General features: G+C 41.8%; 3 protein-coding genes across 5 annotated transcripts in view; 2 read left to right on the top strand and 1 right to left on the bottom strand.

The window, feature by feature from the left end:
• The window catches only part of PIK3CB (phosphatidylinositol-4,5-bisphosphate 3-kinase catalytic subunit beta), a 100,864-nt gene extending 93,907 nt beyond the window's left edge, over positions 1–6,957 (top strand). For both annotated transcript variants that reach the window (XM_061378884.1, XM_061378885.1), the window contains 5 exons: positions 1,796–1,963; positions 2,435–2,558; positions 3,221–3,366; positions 4,891–5,023; positions 5,497–6,957. In XM_061378884.1, the coding sequence (XP_061234868.1) occupies positions 1,796–1,963; positions 2,435–2,558; positions 3,221–3,366; positions 4,891–5,023; positions 5,497–5,634 (709 nt within the window). In that variant the 3' untranslated portion in view covers positions 5,635–6,957. The remainder of the gene's footprint in view (positions 1–1,795; positions 1,964–2,434; positions 2,559–3,220; positions 3,367–4,890; positions 5,024–5,496) is intronic.
• A 4,104-nt stretch (positions 6,958–11,061) lies between these two features.
• The window catches only part of CUNH17orf50 (chromosome unknown C17orf50 homolog), a 63,169-nt gene continuing 51,729 nt past the window's right edge, over positions 11,062–22,501 (bottom strand). Inside the window, exons 3-4 of one of the 2 annotated variants that reach the window (XR_009729327.1) lie at positions 13,489–13,651; positions 11,062–11,415 (exon numbers count right to left, since the gene is read on the bottom strand). Coding sequence is in view for 1 of the 2 variants with exons in the window: in XM_061378898.1 (XP_061234882.1) it covers positions 11,157–11,415; positions 13,489–13,640 (411 nt within the window). In the remaining variant the exon portion in view is untranslated. Of the gene's footprint in view, positions 11,416–13,488; positions 14,479–22,501 lie in introns of those variants that run through there. The other variant, XM_061378898.1, reaches the window with a different exon arrangement.
• The window catches only part of VAMP2 (vesicle associated membrane protein 2), a 42,508-nt gene continuing 38,913 nt past the window's right edge, over positions 18,907–22,501 (top strand). The window contains exon 1 of the mRNA XM_061378899.1: positions 18,907–19,060. Within this exon, the coding sequence (XP_061234883.1) occupies positions 19,059–19,060 (2 nt within the window). The 5' untranslated portion in view covers positions 18,907–19,058. The remainder of the gene's footprint in view (positions 19,061–22,501) is intronic.

Here is a 22,501-nt window from a genome sequence, read left to right as displayed (position 1 = left end):
AAAGCAGGGAGCATATCCTGCTGACAGATGTTGAAGTCAGAAAGACCAGGATGAGATGGAAAGAGCCCAGAGGATTTGTCCCTAACTTGACTCCTGTCAAACTGTCTCTCTGACAAGGATGTTTTTTCCTCCAGTTGTAAGCACACAGTCCTCAAGGGGCTGAAGGCTTTCATCATTGCTTGCTTTTGAAGGGGAAGTTGTTGGACATGTGCCCAGTTAAGCTGCAAGTAGGGTGGGTTGAAATGCCATGGAAGAAGGCCAGCGTGCACTTTAACCTGGCAATATTTGGCTTACATTTGTCGTGTCGTGATAAGGATGGGCAGTGCTTCCTTGTATCGTGGACGCTGGTGTTCGGTAATTACAGATCCCTTCTGTTCATTGTGAGAGCCCTTTGGTCTAGACTGTTGGGGTTTTTAACTGGGAAATAGATTAGAATAGAAATAGGAAGAAAGTTCCAAATCTGAACTCTCTTTTTTTATTATTATTAGGTTTTAATTTTTGTTTCAAAGTTGTGTCTTCTGAATCCTCTGTTGAATCTAGTTTTCAAGTTTGTTTTGTTGCCAGTAGTGAAGAACCCCCAGCTATATAGTTATTCCTACCTGTGCCCCTTCAATTGCATGCTATTACTTAGGCAGAAAAATTGTTCAGCTATCTAATAGCCATTATGCCAAAAAGTTCCAATTATTTTCATCTGGAATGTTATTTACTTTTCCTCTATGACTTGGGATAATAGGCTCTGTCAGCTAAAAGATGTGGTTCTGCTTTGTAGCAATCAGTATCTTCTTTATACATGAATAATGATTAAACTCCACCAGCAGTGCTTTTTGTGTGTATATATATATACATATATATGTATGTGTATTTATATGTAAGTATGGATGCATATATATCCCACACAAATTTTAATGTCCTGCAATTTTTCATACAGCTTTGTAAGTTAGTGAGTACTAGTCTATAGCTTGTGTACTGCAATTAGATTTGCATGGGTAGCCATTCTTTTCTACGTGGATCCATAACCAGAATAGAGGTAATACTCTTGAAACCTCCATTTGGGATGCAATGCCTTTGAAGAGTTGCTTTACTTTCCCATTGCAGACATGGAGCTCCCATCCAAGTTCCCATTCCATTTAGCATTTTAAGCACCTGGAGTGAGGAAATGTTTTGGGAAAAACTACACTTAACTGTTTAGACACATCTCCCTTTAAGTGTGTCTTAATGCAATGATATTGTTGTAGATACGTTTACAACACATGGTGTATGAATGCACAGGAATATTCTTGCACCCCAGGCAGGTTAAAAGGTGCATTCCTAGTTTTCACTGGGTTTTTATGCTTGAAATAAGTAAGAGTTGGAAAACATTATTTTATGTTTATATTTAAATGGATTTCTAGCATTTTATGTTAAACTGGGAAGAATGGGGAGAAAATAGATGCTCTTTTCCATTTACACAAATGATTTTGTCTAGAATGAACATAACTGCTTAGCCAGGAAAATAATAAATGAAAACGAAGGGCTCCCTCTATTGTTTCTCCTATAAAAGTACAACTGTGTTGTCTAGAAAAAGGGGAAAATAAGGGTTATTTATAATTTCTTTATATATATATATATATAAAGGGAAAAATAATATTTTAAATGTATTGCTGCTATTTTAACTTTGAAAGCAATGTCTATGTGTTAACTTTTGAGGGTTTAGTGTTTAAGTTAGCCTGAGTATTCAGCCTGCAGTGTATGTTGATACACTAAAGAAATGTGCTTGCTGTTTCTGTTTTTAACGTGAATCTGTGTTTCCTTTCAGGATATTGCCTTATGGCTGTTTAGCAACTGGAGATCACTCAGGCCTTATTGAGGCTGTGTCTAGTTCAGAAACCATTGCTGACATTCAGTTAAATAGCAGCAACGTTGCTGCTGCCGCTGCCTTCAACAAAGATGCTCTCTTGAACTGGCTGAAGGAATACAATTTAGGGTAACTTCTACAGCTATTTTCTCATTTATAGTTTAAGCCACAAAATTCCTTCACGTTCCTATTTCAATGTCAAGGAATATGTGGTGCTTCTGGCAAGTTTTTTAATACTTATTTTTCTAGTGTGTAAAATTCTGACTCTAATCCATGGTGCTCTTGGGATTCCAACAGCAACCCAGCTTAAATATGGCACCATTTTGACTGCATGTTGTTGAGTAAGTTATACTAGATTTGGCAAAACAAACCAACCCAAGGAAACTACATGGGTTACAAGTCTTAGTGTTGTTGCCTTTCATATTTGCATTTCTCCTGTTCTTGCTAGCTACTTTTTACAATGTTTTTTCTCAAGTAAGTCTAGGTTTACCTCCTCCTAATGGACACTTGGTTTAAACAAGCAAAAATCCTTTTTGAGGTCCAGGCATGATGCAAATTACCAGTCTTGTGCACTAATGTTGGTTGTCTTTGTGGTTTTAGAGATGACTTGGATCGAGCCATTGAAGAATTTACCCTGTCCTGTGCTGGCTACTGTGTAGCTACTTACGTACTGGGGATTGGTGACAGACACAGTGACAATATTATGGTCAGAAAAAATGGTCAGGTAAAAGAATCTCTTCTGTAGGTAGAATAATTACAGTGTCTGTGTTGTGAGATTTATATTTTATTTATCTGTAAGAATTATATTGAACTTTTGATTTCTTCAGTGTCTCAGTAAAATTAACTTGTCTGAGTTTGTGCAAATTATTCTGCCTATAAAACTAGCAAGAATTTTAAAGGGAAAGTTTTAGGGACACTGCAGTATTACAGTTTTTACCTACTACAAGACAGCTTGAAATGTCCTTATCTTTGCTTCTGAAATGGGAGCCTGGCTGCAGGTTCCCTGAGATTAGCTTAAGTTCTACTAGCTTTGCTCCTGGCTTTATGTGGGAAGCCCTTGGTTACGATGATGTTGAGTCTTGTGGGCTCATCACTGGACTCATTTTTTATCTCATATTACCACAGTATGCTTCTTGGCAGATGTGAAAAGCTTAAACCTGAGATAATCTTTTGCACGTTTATTTGGTTGCTCGTAAGAGCCTGGATGTTATCGCTGACTTTAAATAAGTCTTGGAATGTTTAAAACTAAATACTCCCAATGGGTTGAAACTGTGAGTTCTGAAGAATAGCATTATGCATTAGCTGTTCTTGATACCAGCATCCTGCAGAGATACTGGAAAAGTGAAATATTTCACTGTATAAATTAATTTCATTTCTGGCTTTTAGCTCTTTCATATAGATTTTGGGCATATCCTTGGAAATTTCAAGTCCAAGTTTGGAATTAAAAGGGAACGGGTACCTTTCATACTCACCTATGATTTCATCCATGTTATTCAACAAGGAAAAACAGGGAACACTGAAAAATTTGGTCGGTGAGTATTATTTTGTTTTCTTCCTTTCATAACTGAGATGATCTCTGGTGATAATTTCCAGCGCAACAATAACCTATCTGGGTTTGTTTTGCTCATTTGTACTTGCATGGAAGTGTGCTAACATGCATTTAAAACACTATCTAGTTCTCTACTTGCACTTGAATATATACACGAACTACTTCCTTCACCAGAAACTGCAGCTCTGCAGTGAACAGATACAGTTCCTTTTATCTTCTCCAGCAGGAGGTGGCAGGCTCTTCTGGGCTCATCTTTTTTTTTTACCTTCAGCAGCACCAGGCAGGAGGGAGGGATTCCACAGGTTATTGCTCAAGTGAGATGAAGCACTGGACTTAAGCAGGCCCCCTTCTGCCCTTTCTGTTCACATTCATTGTGCTGATCGATCATGCCCTGACTTAGATGCTTAGGTGTATAGAGCCTCCTGCTCCCAGTCCAACACTTCGGCATGCCCCTTCCCACCTCAGGATACAGTGCTGCACTGGACCGTGAAAGCACATGACAAGGGAAGCTGCCTTCTGTGATTCTACCTGCTGTGGGAATCTGTCTTTTTCCCTTCTGTATCATTCTCACCAATGACAGGAGGGGTGTTCTGAATGTTTTACTCTCACTTTGTTATCTGTTTTCAAAGGAAGATTTTTTTGAAGAGATGTGAAATTACATACTTAAATATGTAAGATATATCTTACAGCTACTTCTGGTAGCAGAAGCTGTACGTATAGTTGTAATGGTTTGTCTATGAAAAGATCTGCCAGTGGCCCACGTCTCTTCTGGAGACTGAAGAAATCAATCTGTAGCTCCACTTTTAAAGCCATGATGTAAAGGCCATTAAGTGACTGTGCTGTTGCAAGAGCTGTGGACTGTGGAGTACTTTAAATGGCAGTAGGATTCCACTTTCACTTGAAAAATGCTTCAGAAGAGATTTTATTCTTTGAATTACTGCTCGTCATCTTAATCTGAAGGGTTCTTCCCATTTTCTGTGGAAATTTAGATTAAATGCTGGACAATGGCACATTTGGGGACACTAAGCAAGGTCTTAAGTGCCTGTGTGATAGGTCTTCATGCCAGATCTGGCAGTGAGTTCAATTTTGACCACATCTGCAGGAAGGAATTACCTTACAGAGACAGGCTGGATTGGTAGGGACTGCTGTAGAGTTGTTGTTGTTCTCTCCTGTGTAGGATCATGAGGGTGTTTCACTTAACATTCTGGGAGAGGTGGGGCACCAGCATTATCTTTGCCATTTTTTTGCTTTTTCTGAAGAATGGTTGTTTGTTTTAAAGCTTTTGGCCTCTCGTACTGATGTTCTAAGGGCTCCTTGGAGGGCATGGGGTATATTTGGGGGAATGCATTGGAGATTCTGTAAATATCTGTGTCCTTTCTGTTACTGTGTTCCTACAATACATATGTTAGACCAGGTAGCGGTTTTTGGAAATCATTATATACATTTGTCAGCTGTGTAAGTTCTCATGTGTTGTCTTGATCGCATGTGCTTGTGGTTGAACGTGAAGGTTCCGCCAGTATTGTGAAGAAGCATACTTGATTCTGCGAAAACATGGAAACCTATTTATTACACTCTTTGCACTGATGTTAACTGCAGGGCTTCCAGAGCTAACCTCTGTCAAGGACATCCAGTATCTCAAGGTAAAGTATGATTTACAGCTCAGTGGGACTTTGCAGTATGTCAGTTCTGATTTTAATTGTTTTTCGTTTCTGTCAAGATTTCCATATAGTTCCCAAAGCTTTCTTTTTGAGCTCTATTGAACAAGGCCTGTAGTCAGTCCTAGCAGCCAAAGGAAACTGTGAATACATGTTCCTCTCAGCTGTTCTGTAATGAGTTCAGTATCCCTTCATCTTAAATGTAGTTACCTCAGGGGTGTTTTGTGTCTTGGCCTATGCGCAAGCACAGACCTGCAAAGGGAAAAATTATCTACTTAATTCTTATTTAGTTTTGTCTTTAAACCCAGAAAATACCTCTAATACATTGCTCAATGAATAATAAGTGAAAAAGTGTCAGAACAGGAAAAAACCAGAATGTGGTTTGTGTTGCAAGGTAGAGGCAGCATTAACTGTAGTTTGTAAAATTCCTAACAGTACTTGTTTTGCTGTCATCTCAGGACTCTCTCGCTTTAGGGAAGAGTGAGGAAGAAGCACTAAAACAATTTAAACAAAAGTTTGATGAAGCACTCCGGGAAAGTTGGACTACTAAAGTGAACTGGATGGCTCACACTGTTCGAAAAGACTACAGATCCTAGAAGGTTTTTGCATTTGCACTAAGCTGGATGTTCCCTTGATAAGTGTTTTTCAAAAGGGATCTGTAGCATGGACCAATGGAACCTATTTTACATAAGAAAGAACACAAAACAACAAGAAGAAGTAAGACCCTACGAATAGCGAACATCCTGGATAATCAGTTCCTGCTGACTTTGCACGCTGAGAGCAACTAGGCATTTTTAAAACTTCTTTGGTACTTTACGGAGGTGTAAATATTTGTTTTTATATGTTAGGGTAATGTACTCTAACAGCCTCAGGAGGTTTGGAGACCTCTGACAGAATTGTTCTTTGTTTAAAGTTGGGACTTCAAGAGAAATTTTTTTTATATATATCCTAATCTGGCTAAAATTGACCACATTGTGTATATTTTTCATATGAACTCTGCCTTACTGGCACAGATGCATTAAGTTACTGTAAATAGCAACCACAGTATCATTGTACTACAGGGAGCTGCTTTATGTCTTATACTGCTGCCGAAAGAAGAGTAGATATTGGTAAGATGGGAAGTGGACAGGGGGAGACCTCTGGAAATGATGCGGTGTCCAGATGTTCAGGGTTGCATGATCTTGTTCCTTTGACATAACATACACAAATGAAGCCCTTCTCTAAGGGGAAAGTAAGGCCAGACATGCCGGGGAGACCCTCACTGGTAACAGTCTCCCATTTGGCTCTGGGGCTTTGCTTTCAACCCTTTACAATGCACATTAACTTCAGGTTCAGCAAGAAGCTCCTTACAGCCTTACACTGAAATTGATATCTCAGACTAGTTGTGCCATGCAAACATATTGATTTTGGTATGGAAGATTTTCATCAAATATACTATACATAGTGTTTTATCAGAGTATACATACCAAAAAACCCCAAGTGTTTGGAAAAGCAAGTGTTTGTGGGAAAACATCGTTCCCTAAAACACCAATGAGAAGTCATTAATCTTTTCTTTCTGTATTTATTAAAGGCTTGCAGTAATGTTGCTTTACAAGACATATATGTTGAAGATGGTTGCTGAAGAAACTGGATTTGTTTTAATTTATTTAGTGAGGTACCAGGCTGTTAGGTGCTTAAATGGAGAGCAGATTTGTTACGTGCAATAGGGAACTGCTGGTTAAGAGATGTAACATACTGTTTCTGAACATCAGCAAGATCAACTTTACTGCTTGTTCTCCAAGGAACACTGGTAGCTCTCAATTCCTGTTGCCATTTGAAAGAGAATTAAACATATATATTTCCTTTTGACTAAACAGTTGTTTTGCATAGAAATGTTGGTTTATGTAGGAATTTAATTAAAGGCAGTTTTACTTTGTTGAGAGTGATTTATTTTTGTCATTGTTTGGGGGTTTTGTTGTTTCTTTTCAAGGTCAAGAACCTTTCTGGAGCCAGGGCACCGTTTTATGTAGTGGTTTGATTCTCTTGTCCCTCACCTGTTTGGGCGAGTCTGACTGAAAAGACCTCTGCTTCTACAATATTGCAAAAGTAACATGTGCTTTATGGTTTTTAGTTATTTTCTGTAATAATATAGTAGCACTTGAAGTGTGCCGTGTCCCCCTTTTAATTTATTTTTACTTTTAAAGCAGATGGGAAGAAGGGTACAAAGAAACTACTCTGCACGTGACAACTTTGGGAAAAGTAACTTCATCCTCCGCTAATTCACAGCACACAAATTTGCAGATGTGTCTATTCTTGGATGTGTGATGTTTTCTGTCAGACAGCATACTAGAGTGTCTCTGCTGCCTTTTTGAGGGAGACATACCCTTCTCCCTGGAACTTGGCACATTCATCTTTGTTGTGTAAGGCTGGTGTGCAAGGTCTGGAACAGGAGGGAGCGTGACAGCTTCTTACATCCAAGGCTAAGGGAGGTCAGCACCGTATTCCACTCAGCTTCATGTGAGACTGGGAACAAGTCGTTAAGTCTGTGCCTTTGATTCCCATCTGCAAAACTAGCAAGTAGCATTGGCCTCCAGCCTCAGAAACACCTTCCGTCAGTTATCACCGGCATGTTGCACAGAGTAAAGATGCTTTGGACATCAGTCCATTAATTAATTCTTTATTTGCCTCCCATATCCAGCCATAGTGTTAAAATGGGCAGTTTATTTGGTCTGAGTGGGATCATATTTTTTTTCTCCCTCTGAGCCATTATTTTAGACCATTATTTGCAGAATTCAGAAGGCATCAGGTGGTCAGATTATAATGTGAGAGGGTTTTTTAAGGATTTTGTTCCTAATAGTGAGTAGAAACATAACATGATTTTAAGTATGGAAGCTGTGGAAAGAATGTAGTTTTACACTGCTGTAGAAGAGAAATGTAAGCTAGGACTTTGGTACAAAACTCTGTCACTTCAGATGGTCTTGTGTTGCATTTATTATTCTTTTCCAAGTTTGCTTCTAACCTGGTCTGAACGTTTCCATGGGAAAAGTGACTTCTCTTAAACCAGCTCTGCTTCTCCAGCCTTCATGACATCTGACAGGAGAAGAGGCACCTAGACTGCTTTAAAAACAAACTGGGAATATGCAGTGTGTATACTGTATAAATCTGTTCTGGTTTTCTTCTGACTGCATGATTACTGGATGGGTTTCCTTGCTTTACCTTGTATCATCTGATTTGTGGCAAATGGTGAACTGCTGTTCTTGTACTCCTGTGTGGCCTGTCCTTAGTTTCCAAGGAGAGCACTCCCACGATTTGCCCCTCAGCAGTGTAGTTGCTTCCCTTCCCTTTGATGCTTTTGTCAGTTTTAATGACAGTGGTGTGTTGTTTGTTAAGTCATTCACATTCTAGCAAATGCCTTTGTCAGAGCCTAGTCATGTATATAATACAGCAGAGTCCATTATTACTCTTTAATTTCCTAGAGCTATTGAAATCAGATAATTAAATAGCACAGGCTCTTAGTAATTAATATGTCAGGTGATGATCATAGCTTTATTCCTTAGGAATGATTCCAAGCCTAAATCTTTTAAGTATGTAATCAGTAATTCTATTTTTACTCTTTCACAATATATTGGGTTAATATAATTCTGTGTCTGAGCTGACTTCTAAAACAAAATCCTGTGCTTACATAATGTATTCCAGGTTTTGGCAAGTTTTATTAAAATAATTCAAAAAGTAATTTGTCTGGCAGAATGCTGCCAAGTGATGAGGGAGTAGATCCGACCCAATGGAACGTGACTCTTAGTAGGTGCTGCCATATGTGACGGTGGTGCTGCTTTGCTGTTGGACCTCACAGTTTGCATATGGCTCTGGCTTGCTTGATGGACAGCCTGCCTCCTTCTGGCTTGGTTCACAAGGTAACAGTCAGACTAAGTTCAAGGCAGGAGTTTTATTGCCTGACCACAGTACCACTGGCTACTGATGGCTTTAATGAGCTGGGTGTGCAAGCTGCTAGTATTTCTGTGCCTTTCCAGCTGGACCCAGGTGAGGAGCTTGCCATCTTGTCCAAACCACAAAGGAAAGTTCTACATCAAATGCTGGTAGAACTTTACATGTTATGTCAGCTCTGGAACACCCCACTGAAAGCTAGCTCAACTCTGTAACCTATTTTAGCAGGTTTCCTGTATTGGACTGTCAGATGTAAAATAATACTGCTATGATGAACTAGTCCTTCATCCTTACAGTCTGGCACCTTGAGATTCCTCAGGTGAAGTTTCTCCAGGGATTGTCTGATGAAGGATGGGATGGGTATGTGTTTTTTAAGTAATGGCATGGCTTACTCTTTGGAAATCTGTGAAGGATTATGGTTTAAGAACAGCAATCAGAGAAATGTAAAAGGTTAATTCTGATTTGCCAGGCATCATTTGGCTTTTATGAAGCAAACGGGAGGAAGCGACAGTCAAGCTCCATGGAAACATGGTTTCTGAGGGATTACAACCCTTGTAGCGCAAGGATGTTTGTTAGATCTGATATATGGCTTTAGAAGTCTGTGTTTAGGCAGGAAGCCTGGGCACTTGCTGGGAGTGTCCAGAACCACTGAAGTCTGAGCAGAAGCGAGGAACTTGTTAGTGGTTTGTTCCTATTTGCGAGTTCTGCCCAAGGTTTTTTCCTGCATACCTTACCTAATGGGCATTTTCTGGATGCACATTTGTGATCTGACCACCTGCTCCACATGGACAGAGCAGCTATACCTCCTTGCATAAGGTGCATCAAGCATTTGTCTGACATGCCAGAAAGGGTGCTGAGCAGTATCACTTGGGATACTCTGCAGCGTGGGAATGTTATATACATGGCTCTGAATTCCTCCTGTTGAAATTGTTCCATAGGAGATATGGGAGGAAGCCAAGACAAGAATGGATGACGTAGCTCAGTTAGAGTATTCTCTAGGGACAGAAAAAAAAAGCATGGATTCCAGTCCCTTTACCAAACATTAATTGGAACAAAAATGGAACATCTCCAGAGGGGAGCAGGAAGGACAGAGGGAGTCCTTTCCCTTAGAGACCAGTGGCTTGGGAACACAGGAAAACGAGTGATGAAACCGGTCTAAACTTCTCAGCCTGTATTCTGCCTGGCTAAATAAAAGAACCCTTAATGGCTATGTGAGACAAAGTTTGTTTTGTCTATTCCCTAACATTAGCAAAGAATTCATCCTGCATACAGAATTGTACCAGCTGACAAGGGAGGAAGGGATACATGCTGCTGGGTTTGGGGTAATCTGCTCCAGAGGCTACTTCTGCCCTTAATCTGTCTTTATGAACTCCATAGGTAAGTCGTCTTGTGTATGCCTAGACCTCAGTGCCACCCACTGTGTATTTGCTAGTCACAGTGCTGCTCTCCTGAACCTTTCTGAGCAAGTCCTTCTGGGCTCTGTAAAGGGAATGGAGACAGAGATGCGGGTCCCACTGGTATGTTTAAACTGAATACTGTTGCATTTGGAGCTGTACTTACACAGCTCTTAAACCCAAAAAAGGTTTAAACACTTTGTGAGTTGTGATTCTAACTGTTCCTTTTCAGGAGAAGCACTGAATTGTAAGTTAGGATTTGAAGTCTGTAAAGGTTCAGATATTGTGGAAGGGAATTTAGAAGTGTTCCGCAGTTCTTGTGGCCAGGATAACCTTTAGAAGCCCCCACCCCCATCAACCTGCATACCTAGGCTTATAAACTTAAAAATAAATAAGAAGTTTAATATTCCAGACCACAAACAATACTGAAACATAGCTAGGCACTACAAGAAAATGTAATCACCCAGGGGTTCTGCTTTTAAATTCACTTTCTCTTTTGCAGCTCAATGGGATAATCTTGTTTCCTTGAGAGGAAAAAGAACTCTTTGAAAATGTTTCTGAAATGATTCCCTCTTCTTAGTAGCCGAGAAACTTCTAGCTCCTACTTACGTACCTTTGTTTGCAGTTTATGCTAGTTAAATTGGTGAACGTGCATCTGTTACAGCAGGTATGAACTACAGTATGGTTGTAACTGCTGCGTATTAGAGTGCACGGGACAGTGATCCAGTCACCCTGAATGGACCCAAGCTTCAGCATTTTGGATGTAGTCAGGTACCCACAGGGCATCCGCAGCAAATCTTTAATCACCTCTGCGTACTTGACTTTCTGCAGGCAGCGTCTCCTGTGTCATAGTGATCAAGCAGGCTGTGGGCAATGAAGCTCCGTTCTGAGTGCAGAGTCTCGCACTTTGGGCAGACGAGGATTTCACATTTTGGACACATTTTCCCAGAGTGAGGCTGCCTTAAAGAACATATTTCTTCCCTCGCTGCCTTCAGCTTTTTGGAACCTTTCCTGTGTAAGCATCTTCTCTTGTCTTCATGAAGCTGACTTCTTCCCTGAGGGCTAGAACAGTCAGAAACGAAGGCAACAAGTTTAACCTGCACAGACTTCCCGGATGAGTGAGATCAGCAGAAGCAATTAGTGTGTGATTTATGAACCCTTCATGAGGCTTTCCCTGTGACACGCTAGGAGCAGGTGCAGTGTGTGGTCACCTGCAGAAAGCAGGAATGGACAGAAAATGGAGAGTGTGGCTCTGCTGCTGAGATGGCAGCAACAAACCATTAGTTTCAGAACATAGAATTATTAAAAGAATTGTCACCATTTAAACAAAACCATAGGAAAATGGTAAGGCAACTAGCTTGGTAGGTGCTTTCTACTCAGTTCTTTAATACGTTGGTGATAGTGAAACAAGCCTTGTGTGTTTGCATGCAGACTGATTTCATACAGCTTTATGTATCTAAGTTATAGGCTCTGACGCAGTAGAGCTCACGCTATCATAAATGTTCTTTTTCCTCTTTCATGCACTAATAACTGTGCTGGCTAGTAGATAACCCCTATATTATGCTATCCTTGCACAGAGATGGAAGGACAGCAAGGGAAGCACTCTTGATTGAATTATATGCCATTATATTTTATATAAAACAGTACCTCAAAATCAAGCCAATAACCTACATAATCCCTTACAGAAGCTCACAAATCAGTGCTGAACTGCAGAGATTGTATGATTTCACCACTGTGAAGTTCTGTGGACCCTGATGCCTGGAATGTAAAACCCCTCTCGTGCGATTGGTCTGTGGAAATTTACCCAGTAAAGCCTGAAGGCTGACTCTCCGTTAATGTGAGAGTACCATGGGAGGAGGATGCTACATCACTGTTTTAATATATTTCTGTTTTTAGATCAAACTGGGGAAAATCCATATTCATCACCTTCTAATAAGGATCAAGTCCCAGAGAGCATGACTTGACTGCTTCAGCTGCATTTGTCTGCTTCCTGAATGCACACTTCAGTGATACTATGCACAATGGAAAAAATTTACAGCTGTAATTTACTGACTCCTTGGGTGCTTGACTGTTTCCAGTCCAGTTCCGCAGCAGCAAGATAAACCCCAAAGCAAAGCCTTGGTAACAGTTGTTCTCCAATTGGATCAGTCTGAGAGAAGACTCTTGCTTTCAGGATCAATTCTGGCTAGTCTATATTAATCTTACATCAAGCTTGTAGCCAGCTGCTGTGGCTATCAAGCTTAATGCAGTTAGCTGAGTAATTGTTGAGACTTGCGTGTACTTCCTGCTAAGACAGTAATTTCATGATAATTATCAAAGGCAGACTCTTTGGAGATGCGTACAGAAAACAGCTCTTCTAATGGATGAGAAAAGACTTTTTGGAAGCTAGTCCTGATCCTAGCATGATGTATATGCTACGTTTACCTCATGTGCAGGAAGAATAATATCAAGTACAAAGACCCAAGAAAAGAATTTCAAATCCCATAAGACTGATGGTGATAACTCAAAGCTAATATGTGCACAAAGCAGTAAACTCAAACTCATTTTTGCCTCTTTGCTAGCGTTGGTTAAAGAAGGAATGGTTTTGTAATGCTTGGCTTTTTCTATCTATAAAGCAGTAAGCATAAAGGCACTATTATAACATAAGCAATAATTACGCTCTGATTCAAGGAACTTAGGAGCACTAACTTTGAAGAGTGATTTTGGCTGCTGCCCATATGTTGCCACTGTCTCATATAGGCTGGAGGTAGGGATATTGTCACAACAAAAACTGCAGCAATGTGACCCCTAGAAGCAGTGTCCTAGGTTGTCAGAACTGGCAGTGCTTGTGTGTATGTGGAGAAATAGAGATGCTGCCCCTCCAGTTCTCTTGCTGGGTGGAAGGAAGTATAGGGAAATGGTTGCCAGATGAACATGCAGACCGCATGTTTGGAGACCTTCATTTCATACTTCTGGCAGTGACTTGCTTTTTTAGGTCAAGTTGTTTAATTAGCCTATAGCTGTTTCCTTCTTTGTGAAACAATCAACAGAGTAGAAGTAAGAGAGGTGTCTGCGGCTCTTTGAAAGGTGTTCTGGAAATGCTTAAAAATGTTTTGGTTAAGAATGTATGCAAAATGTAATCTCAGATGTACTTACAGTTTATTCTTAGGAGACCCAGAGAAGAGGCTCAGTCCAGAAAATCTCTTCTTGAATAGTCGCTCTCGCTTTCTTCGGCTGTGCTTCCCATCTCCTGTGTTTTCTTCTGTGAGTTCCTTCTTTTCTTTGTGCCAGCTCATTTTATCTGTCATGGTAACAGCACCTGCTTAGATGAAAGCAGAAATCTCAGTAGCTTTTCGAAAGTCCCTCCTGTACTGCATTAGACCTGGTGAAGTCTGGTCCTGTTACTCCACAGACCTGTAAGTGTCTTGGTTACACAGAAGAGATCAGCTGCTTTCCATGAGATGGAGCAAATACCTGCTTGGAAAAATCCAGCAGACCCAAGGTGACTCGGTATTCTTATTCAACCACTGTTCCACATAATTATGGAAAGTACGTTTGGACATTAAATATAATATTTCCCTCTACGCACTCTCTTTCATGATTAGGCTTGTTGCTGAAAACCAAGAGAGGAGGCAGCTCGTTTGATAAAAGCAAAGAGCCAGGAGCTAAAGAAACAGTTTTGTGCAGAGAACAGAAGCGGTGAAACAGATGTGAGACGGAACAAACACTGCAAAGCAAAAACCAGAACCCTGAAAAGATGAAGAACCAACTGGGGATTAGTTAAGGCTTGGAAATTGTTTCCTTTTTCTTTTGATAGAGCAGTTGATTAGTCCGCATTTCCGTGTTGCATTGCTTTGTCTCCAAGAATTATCCCTTTGGCCTCTCTGATTGAATTAGTCTCTGCTCTGCTCTTAATACTTGGTAATTGCATTAACTTTTGGTTGCTTGACTTGGAGGGTTGCATTCAGCCTCTCCTATAGCCTTGGAAGCACTTGTCTCTTCCTACCTCTTCAAAATGTCTTCCACAAATCATCTAATACCAGTCATGCAAACTCCGTAGGTTTAAAACCAGAACTGAAACCATTTTGAACTATGCACTTTTCTGATCTTACTCTTCATCTCCTCCCCCTGTCATTCCCCATCCATCCCTCGTCCTCACTCCTCCCCTCCCACACTCAACCTTCCCTGTCTTAAGGGCAGCAGTTCTTAACCAGTTCTTACAGCATGATACACACAGGCAGAAGGGACTCTGTATGCAAATTCTTTGCAGGATTCACACCCTGAAGCAGGCAGGGTGTGTTTAACTGTATTGTAATACAGTTGTGTTGTAATCATTTACCAAAATTATACTTTTACACACATTAAGAAGAGACTATAACTATCTTGAATGAACATGCTACTTGTTCTACGTGTGTAGTGAGACATCCAGCTTTTGAACAGAACCCACATAAATTGAACCTGTTTCTTCCACAGAAATGGCAGAATAGACTGCGAAAGAAGATGCAAACAGTTAACTGACCTGTAAGAGGAAACTGTCACTAAAGAATTACCATGCTATTAAGGAATGAATAAAAGTTGCCAGTGAAAGAAAATTGCACACCTCACAATTTACAGACTTCTGTTTTTAATCTGTGACAAAATAATCTGCAAGTTTGAGACCTGTTTCAGGCATACAGCGGTGCTGAGGTGAAGCTTTGCAGAACAGACCAATCCATGGCTAATAAAGTCAGCAGCTGGGGAGGCAGGAGTCTTTCTTACCTCTGAGAAGTGAGCTTCAAAGGCTTCTCACTGCAGGATCTTTCAGTACTAATTCCACTCATCTAAAAGATCAAGAGAGGAAAACGTAACACTGAAAGTACAGATGTAAGTATGTGGGAATTGGTGACAAAGAATCAAAGATAAATGAAAAGGGTCTTTTCTAAAGCCTTTTAGTTAGTAATTATTTAGAAAGTGTAATTTGGATATATATTGTAGATTATTTAATTTTTATCTATGAAGTTGGCTATGTTGAGTTTCCAGTGTAATTAACTCTAATGGTGTAGGAGGAATCCCTTCTATGCTGCTTTTAACATGTGTTACCAGATCAGAAGATTTGAATACCCAGTATTTAAATAACGTGTTTCTTCGCCATGCTTTTCTTTGCTTAAATCTTGTCAAACTTAACAACCATTACTTTCAATATACCAATTGATTGTCCTCACCTTTCACACTTAGCAACAGAATAGTGTTTTTCTGATTTGTGAGCCAAAGTAACCAGTAATGGTGTTACTGTTGCTAGCCCTGAGATTTACTTTATTATCTGGTCAGTCCATAAACCTATAATGACTCTTTAAAACGGGAATCCTACTTGTAGATCTGGGAGAAAATACATTTCCTTCAGATGAAGATCACGTAGCAGCGGGGGACAACACTTAGGAACCTCAGTGTTGTATCTTTAGCTTGTCTCAAGTTAATTATAAGCAAGGTCTAGTACCTGCAGGACTTCAGATGTCAAACCTGATTTGCACTGATGCTTGCTGTTGACTGCTTTCATTTGTAGGCTACCTGAGCCGTGTACTGGTGTCTCTGTAACTGCCTTCACGTTTACAAGCAGCATTTCAGGACAAAGTATTATGGATGGATGGGGCAAAAAAAAAAAACCAACAAAACCCCGCAACATCCAGTTGATGGATGAGATAGATTTCCTACCCAGGACTGGCAGGTTAAAGATGAAGGAAGCTATTTGCCAGAAGCAGAGTGTTTCCACAGCCATCCCCCCAGCTGCAGCAGCCCTGACCCAGCTGATATCCCCTGGGGTAGAAGAACCGAACAGAGCAAGAGGGTAAAACCTTTGTGGCAGGGACTGCCATGCAAACGCACGGGGAGAGAGATGCCAGACAGGAAAGGAAATCTGGAGAAATGAAATGACACAACTAGCAACTTGGGAAATATTTCTCAAGGTATTCCCAGGATGCAGCTTTCCTGATCCAGTCCTGTGTCCTAATTCAATGCAATTTAAACTGTTTGAACAAATTCTGATTTTTTTTTAATTATTTTTTTAATTATTTTATTTTATTTTATTTTTTTGCCACCACAAGGTGTCTCTGCATCTCTTCCTACACCAAAGGCTTTGGTAGCCTTTAATGGCAAGTTGATGTAGGGCTAAAGGAAAATATGCCCCAGCTAAAGTATGGACTTCCTTTGGGATCATGAGCCTTCTTGGACTGGAATGGTGATGCCTTCATTAGCTGGGAGGAAATTAGCAAGAAAGGCTGTAGTCCAGTGATGTTATTTCATTTGGTTTTGAGAGCTCTCCTATGTTTGATCAAAGTAAGCTGTGCCCATGTGACATGGTGCATTGATCTAGCCTAAGCTCATTCTGCACTATGTTCACAATGTTTGAAGCATCATGCTTATATTCGAGGTTTTCCAGTTTTGGATCTTTTTTGAGTCTTATAAACTTTGGTCTAGCATCACAGTTACTTCTTCCACCCTCCATACAGTAGGGACAGGAAGTCAGACCACAGAGGTGGTTGGAAGGTCTAAGACAGCAGATCCTTCTGTCCGAGGAGCTGCTGGCCACACATGACTCTTCATCTCCTTGGTATTTTAGGTCTGAGGACTAAGATGACATACCTGGTGGCAGGTGGTCCCAATGTTAGGCTTAACTCTGTGAGTGGGTGTTGGTGTGGCTGTATGCTAAAGGGCTATCAAATGTATCTGTCTAGGATATCTGAAAAGTGAACTGTCCTCACAAGAAAAGAGTTATGGAGGAATTCTAGATAACAAGTGCTAAGTGGTCTCTAAATAGCTAAATTTTAAAGCTTGTCTGGAATATCGTTGTCATCAAGGCATGACAATTGGTTTAAAATCCACCTTTTTTGTAGAGAAAATCCATCCTGAAGTGGTTTTTACTTCCATCAGGTAAAGTTTCCCAGGGCCAGGCTGTTATGAGTGCAGTGTGTGAGCAAGCCCTTAGTGATGTGGTCAAATGTAGAAAACTAAGGCTCAAAGTGGTATTTATTTATTCATGCAAGTAATTAGGTTCAGTAGAAGAGACAGATTCACCCTTTGGTGGCAGCAGGTATGAGGGGTCTTCAATGCAGTGAGCAAGCTCCCAGGCACCAGAGGGAGAAGAAAGAGATAGATGTTCCTGTGATTAGGTTAACTCTGAGGTGTTCCACTGTTCCCAAGGGGCTGGTTCCCTTCAGAGCTGGTAGCCAGGGGCTTGCATCTGAATTTGGCTGGGACAGCATCTGAGCCTGGATTTAGGCAATAACTGGGTGTCCTAATGCCTGGGCTCTGTACCACTGCTGTGGGTGTTCTCACAGTCCCGGTTCCTTTCTTTCTCCCTGAAAATTTTCAGCTTGTTGATACTAAGTTTAGGAATCAAGACTGATGTGTTGCTCACCCCTAGTACCTGTATCTTTTCCTGTCGCTTTGAGCAGCATCTCTTTTCTTCGGCTTCCACATGCAGAAAAGACAGATTCAATCTCATGACACCAAGGTACTTCATCCCCAGCAGGCACCCCAAGATCTGAGGTCTAGATACTTACAAACACTCCTCCTGTTCTGGGTAAGCCTTCTGCTTGCTTGGGCAGACACCCGGTTTCAAAAGCTTGTGCTACCTGTCACTGAAATTGATGGAAAGTTAGTGAAAGCAGTGACTGGTGGAGTGTCTTTTTACATGAAAAATGGAACAAGTTATCCCAAGTAGTTACATTATTCCTTAAACTGTTATCTGAATGGTGGGTTGCACAAATGTTTTCACGCCGTGCTTATTACTGATTTTTCTTTATTCCCAGATCCAGGCCATGTATGACATTGCCCAGTATGAGAATATTTCTAGTTTGTTCATGATCCTGGAACAACTTCTTCCAAATGAGACAGAAGAAATGTTCCGCTTCAGAAGAAGTTTTGATCTGTACAGGAGCACAGGGGGTGGACAAAGAGAGTGCTAATGTTAATGAAAGGGATTCAGGGGTGGTATTGGATGTCTGGACCTAGCTTGGTTGGACAGAACTTGGAGCAACCCTGATTTAGTGGAAGGTGTCCCTGCCTGTGGCAGGGGCTTGGAACTGGATGAGCTTTAAGGTTCCTTCCAACCCAAACCATTCTAGTATTCTATGAATCATACAAGAAGCAATGGCTGATCTAGTAGTTTGTCTGCCTCTGGATTTGCTCTACATTGTGGGAAGAAATTACAATCCGGACAATTTCCTTTTTGTCATTCTCAGGTCCTGACCTGTGATGGCACAGATTAAACTGCAACAACACCGCTTGTCATTTTATTCCTCTTTTTTTCTTTCTCTTACCTTTCTTCTTTCTACAGAGGAGAGGGAGACTGAAGGTGGTTACAGACACACAAAGGTTTTCATCTCCACAACCATCCTCAAGCTTCCCAGCTGGAACGATCCCAGCTCCTGTAACCACACCCAGCGAGACAGTCCCTGCTCCACAGGGGCAGGAGCGGGATGCGGGAGGCTCCGTCTGCCTGAGTCTCTCTAGGACCCTCTCCTGCCTGGCGTGAGGCTGGGGAGGGGGTACCCCGTGCCCTGCCTCTACTTCCTACCCTGTGATGTGAGGCACAGGCATGCTCAGTAGCCGGTGCCTACCCCTCCTAGCTCAGCAACAGTGCCTACAACACTAGGAGACTGCTGGCAGCAGGAGCGGAGCCGGAAAGCCATCTTTGCTGGAGAGGGAGGCAGCAGCCCCTGCGCCGCTAGGCAGCCGCTCCACTGCCCATCATGTGAGTACCGGGGGGCCCTGCCCCACGGCCCGGCCCCAGGCGCGGGACACTCACGGCGGCCGTGGGTACAGGAGCACCGATGTGCAGCCTCGGGCGTTACCCTGTTGCTGCCGCAGCCGAGGGGGGATTAACTTTTGGGATCCGGCGTCGGTTTGGTGCCCGTGGGACCTGCGGCGGGGTGGGGTGGGGTGACAGGATGGAAACGGGAATACCGGTGTCTGAGGCTGCCGTTCCCTGTGGATGGCATCCGTGCAGCTGCAGACTCCGAGCAAGGAGTTCCAGGGCGTGGGGCTTGCCTTCAGCCGGCCGGAGTCTGTGGCGAGCAGCATCCAAGTGTAATCCATCTGCTCCCGCTGGTAGCCTGGGGCTTGGTCCACTGTTCCTCCAGCTGCCAGGCACCAGTGGAGAGGATTACTGACACATTTGTAACTCAGATTAATACTCAAAAAGAAATGCTGGGCCAGGATCCTCAACAGGTTTGAGTCAGGATTGTTCTATAGCCTGAGTCACTCCGTGCTGCTGATCCACAGCTGTTTATTTTCACAGTTTAATGCAGTGTTCTCTCTCAAATACTAGCTGTCTGATCCATTCAGCCTCACCACCTCCAGTGCCAATGGCTTTCTGTCAGCAGTGCTTGATAATAGTCTGCTCCTTCTTGTTTGCATCTCTTCGAATATCTCTTCCAAGTCTTTACATTCAGCATGAATGACAGCATTAACATTCTCTGCTAGGCAGTGACAAAACCCCCAAAGACATTCTGAAACCAGAAGTGTGTGGAGGTAAGTAGGAACTGATCGTCCCCCTGTTCATTCACAAAAGAATTCAGGTCACTAAATGCATCATTTTACCAGCGTCTCAATTGGCTGCTCATTCCCAGTGACTCCTAAGGGACAGTCAGGAATATGTCTAAACAAGTTACTCCTCTGTGGTGTGGGACCAATTACCTGCTGGTATCAGATGGTCTTCAAAGAACTGCAGCTTAGCTAATTCAGACAAGATGAGGAATGGAAACAGTCCTGGCAATCTACAATTAAATGACTTAATATTTCCAGTAACCGTTTGTCTTCATGAGGAGAACCCGCAATCACATATTCTGAAATGTTGTCTTTGTTCTTGAATGCTATAATATCTTGGGCAAAAAGCTTTTGTCCATGTTTGCTAAAACATTTCCAAAGGAAGGAACTCTTTGGAAGTGAAAAAAGATTGTTATCTAAAAGAAGATTCCTCATGTAAATACTGAACTCCATCTAGCAAAAGCCAGTTCATTGTAAGCTTCTGTTGCCTAGTTCTGTTGTTCTCAAGAGCCAGATGATGACATCAAATACTTTTATTTGTATGTGAGCTGTTCTTCAGTGATTAATAGGAGAGTTTGCTGCTGCAGTATTACACAATCTAAGCTGCTCAGACACAAAACAGTACCTCAGATAATGTTTAACTTAACCTGTGTATATTTCAGTCGTGGTGTACATAGGTGTTCATGAGAGCATTTGTAAATAAAGCAGAAAGGGTGATGCTAGTGTAAGTCATTCATACTTCTTCTGTAGGGAACTTGCATCAGACGTCTGACAAAAATTAGAAGCAAAAGGGAAGGCGTTTTAGGTCTGTTTTGGCAATATAGACTTTCAGTCTGATAATGGAAACAAAGCCAAGACAAATAAGCAGCTTGTCATTGGCAGTGTCAGTTGGCTTCTGTCTCACTGCCAGATACTGTAATGAAAACTTCTTTTTTAACATCTGCATGAATATCATGTCCCAGTAGCTTCTGAGTTACTGATGAGCACCAGAGATAAATGTGTATTAGCTACTGACTTTTAGCAGCAGCTACAGTTGTAGTTCACTGGAATATAAAAGCCATTTGCTAGTGAGCACCAAAGGCACTGTAGAGATTACTTCTGTTATAGAGTATTGCAAGCATGGACTCGTGCATGTACACAGACATGCACATGAGACACGATGCTGTGTCTTCAGCTGGTGTGAACTAGTGTCAATAAAGAACTTCTTCACCGGGTCAAATGGCAGCTCCATATATCCTGGTGTGTTATCCCCTAAAGCAGCTTGCAGGGAATGCTGAGGGAAGAGAGTACAAGGAAACGGTGAGTATGCAGTGGTATTGCCAGAATACTTTTCTGGTTTCCAGAGATTTAAGGTTCAGGGAGTGTCTAAACCCGAGGAGAGTTCTTTGTATTTCATGACTCCCAGTGTTGTTCTTGCAGGAAGGTGTCCAGTTGTTCCATTTGCAGTGTCATGTGGCAAGGAGCTTCATGGCTGGCCCATGGAGGCTGTGAAAGCTGCTTCTTGTTGGATTTGAGCTGGCAGGTTCTTTCTGATCGTACTCTTGTACTGGGAATCAGAGACCAGTGTTCCTTATTCACCACCTTCTCTGTGATTCATGGTTGTGCATCAGACCTACACTGATTTACATCAGGTGGGAATCTGTCCCTGTGTTCTCTATTACAGTGAGTAAAATCCAGGGCAGATTAGATATGTTCATGTAACAGACATCTTTTACCTTGCTTCAAGCAGAGGAAAGGAAGCTGTGACAGAAGAAATATAAATGAAAGGAGGAGGGTATAAGAGGGACCTAAAGCAAGAACAGAGAATGGTTGAGCCATGCCAGTGCAGCTGGGAAGATGGAGACAATCGAAGCCAGGCTGGATGTGGTTCTGAGCAATCTGATCCAGTGGAAGACATCCCTGCTCATTGCAGGGGGTTGGACTAGATGACCTTTAAAGGTCCCCTCCAACCCAAACTAATCTATGACTCTATGATTGTTCCAGCCGTAAGGGAAAGCCCACAAACTTACTTGGAGGAGATATCAGGAGCAGTAAAGGGAGATGAGAAAAAAATGGTGCTCAAAGCTGAGGCACTTAAAGGCTTTGTTCCTCTCTGGAAAACAGACTAACAGCAGCAGGTGAGGTATATGGTTTTGTTTCTTTTACAATGGTCACATCTCAATAGGTAATTATATATAATAGAAGCTCATGGCATCATGTCATCTGTTGTTTACAGGCAGGTCAGTGACCAGACAGCAGGGTGCCTTTGATTACATTAATTCAATACAAATGTGCTCTATTGCAGGTTACAACTTCTGTGAGACAAGCAGCAAAGCAAAGCACCTGGCTCTCCCTGGGGCAGGATTGCCTCACTGTCTCATTCCTCAGGCAGCAGTTAGACCTTCCTAAAAAACCCCAAGCCTTCTGCCTGTTTTAGAGCAGCAAGGAGTACATCCTGGAGGGGCTGAATGGGATTGAAGTGGTTACATCAGTTGTAATGAGGCTGTTCTGGTTGAATGTCTATTCACTTCCTCTGAAAAGAGTGGCATAGCTGTGGCCTCCTGCTGTTAGCAGAACAGTACTTAGCCCTCCTTTTGCTGGCATAATTTCATGATACTCTGCAGAATCTCCCTACCCTGTCCTTCTCTTGTACTGAACAGCAGAGACA

Source organism: Neopsephotus bourkii, unplaced genomic scaffold, assembly GCF_033783945.1.
Source record: "Neopsephotus bourkii isolate Nb327-2 ecotype Australia unplaced genomic scaffold, CSIRO-AGI_Nbou_v1 NB_1768, whole genome shotgun sequence".
NCBI lineage: Eukaryota > Metazoa > Chordata > Aves > Psittaciformes > Psittacidae > Neopsephotus > Neopsephotus bourkii.
The sequence above is the reverse complement of the archived record's forward strand: the minus strand, read 5'-3'. Positions and strand labels throughout refer to the sequence as shown.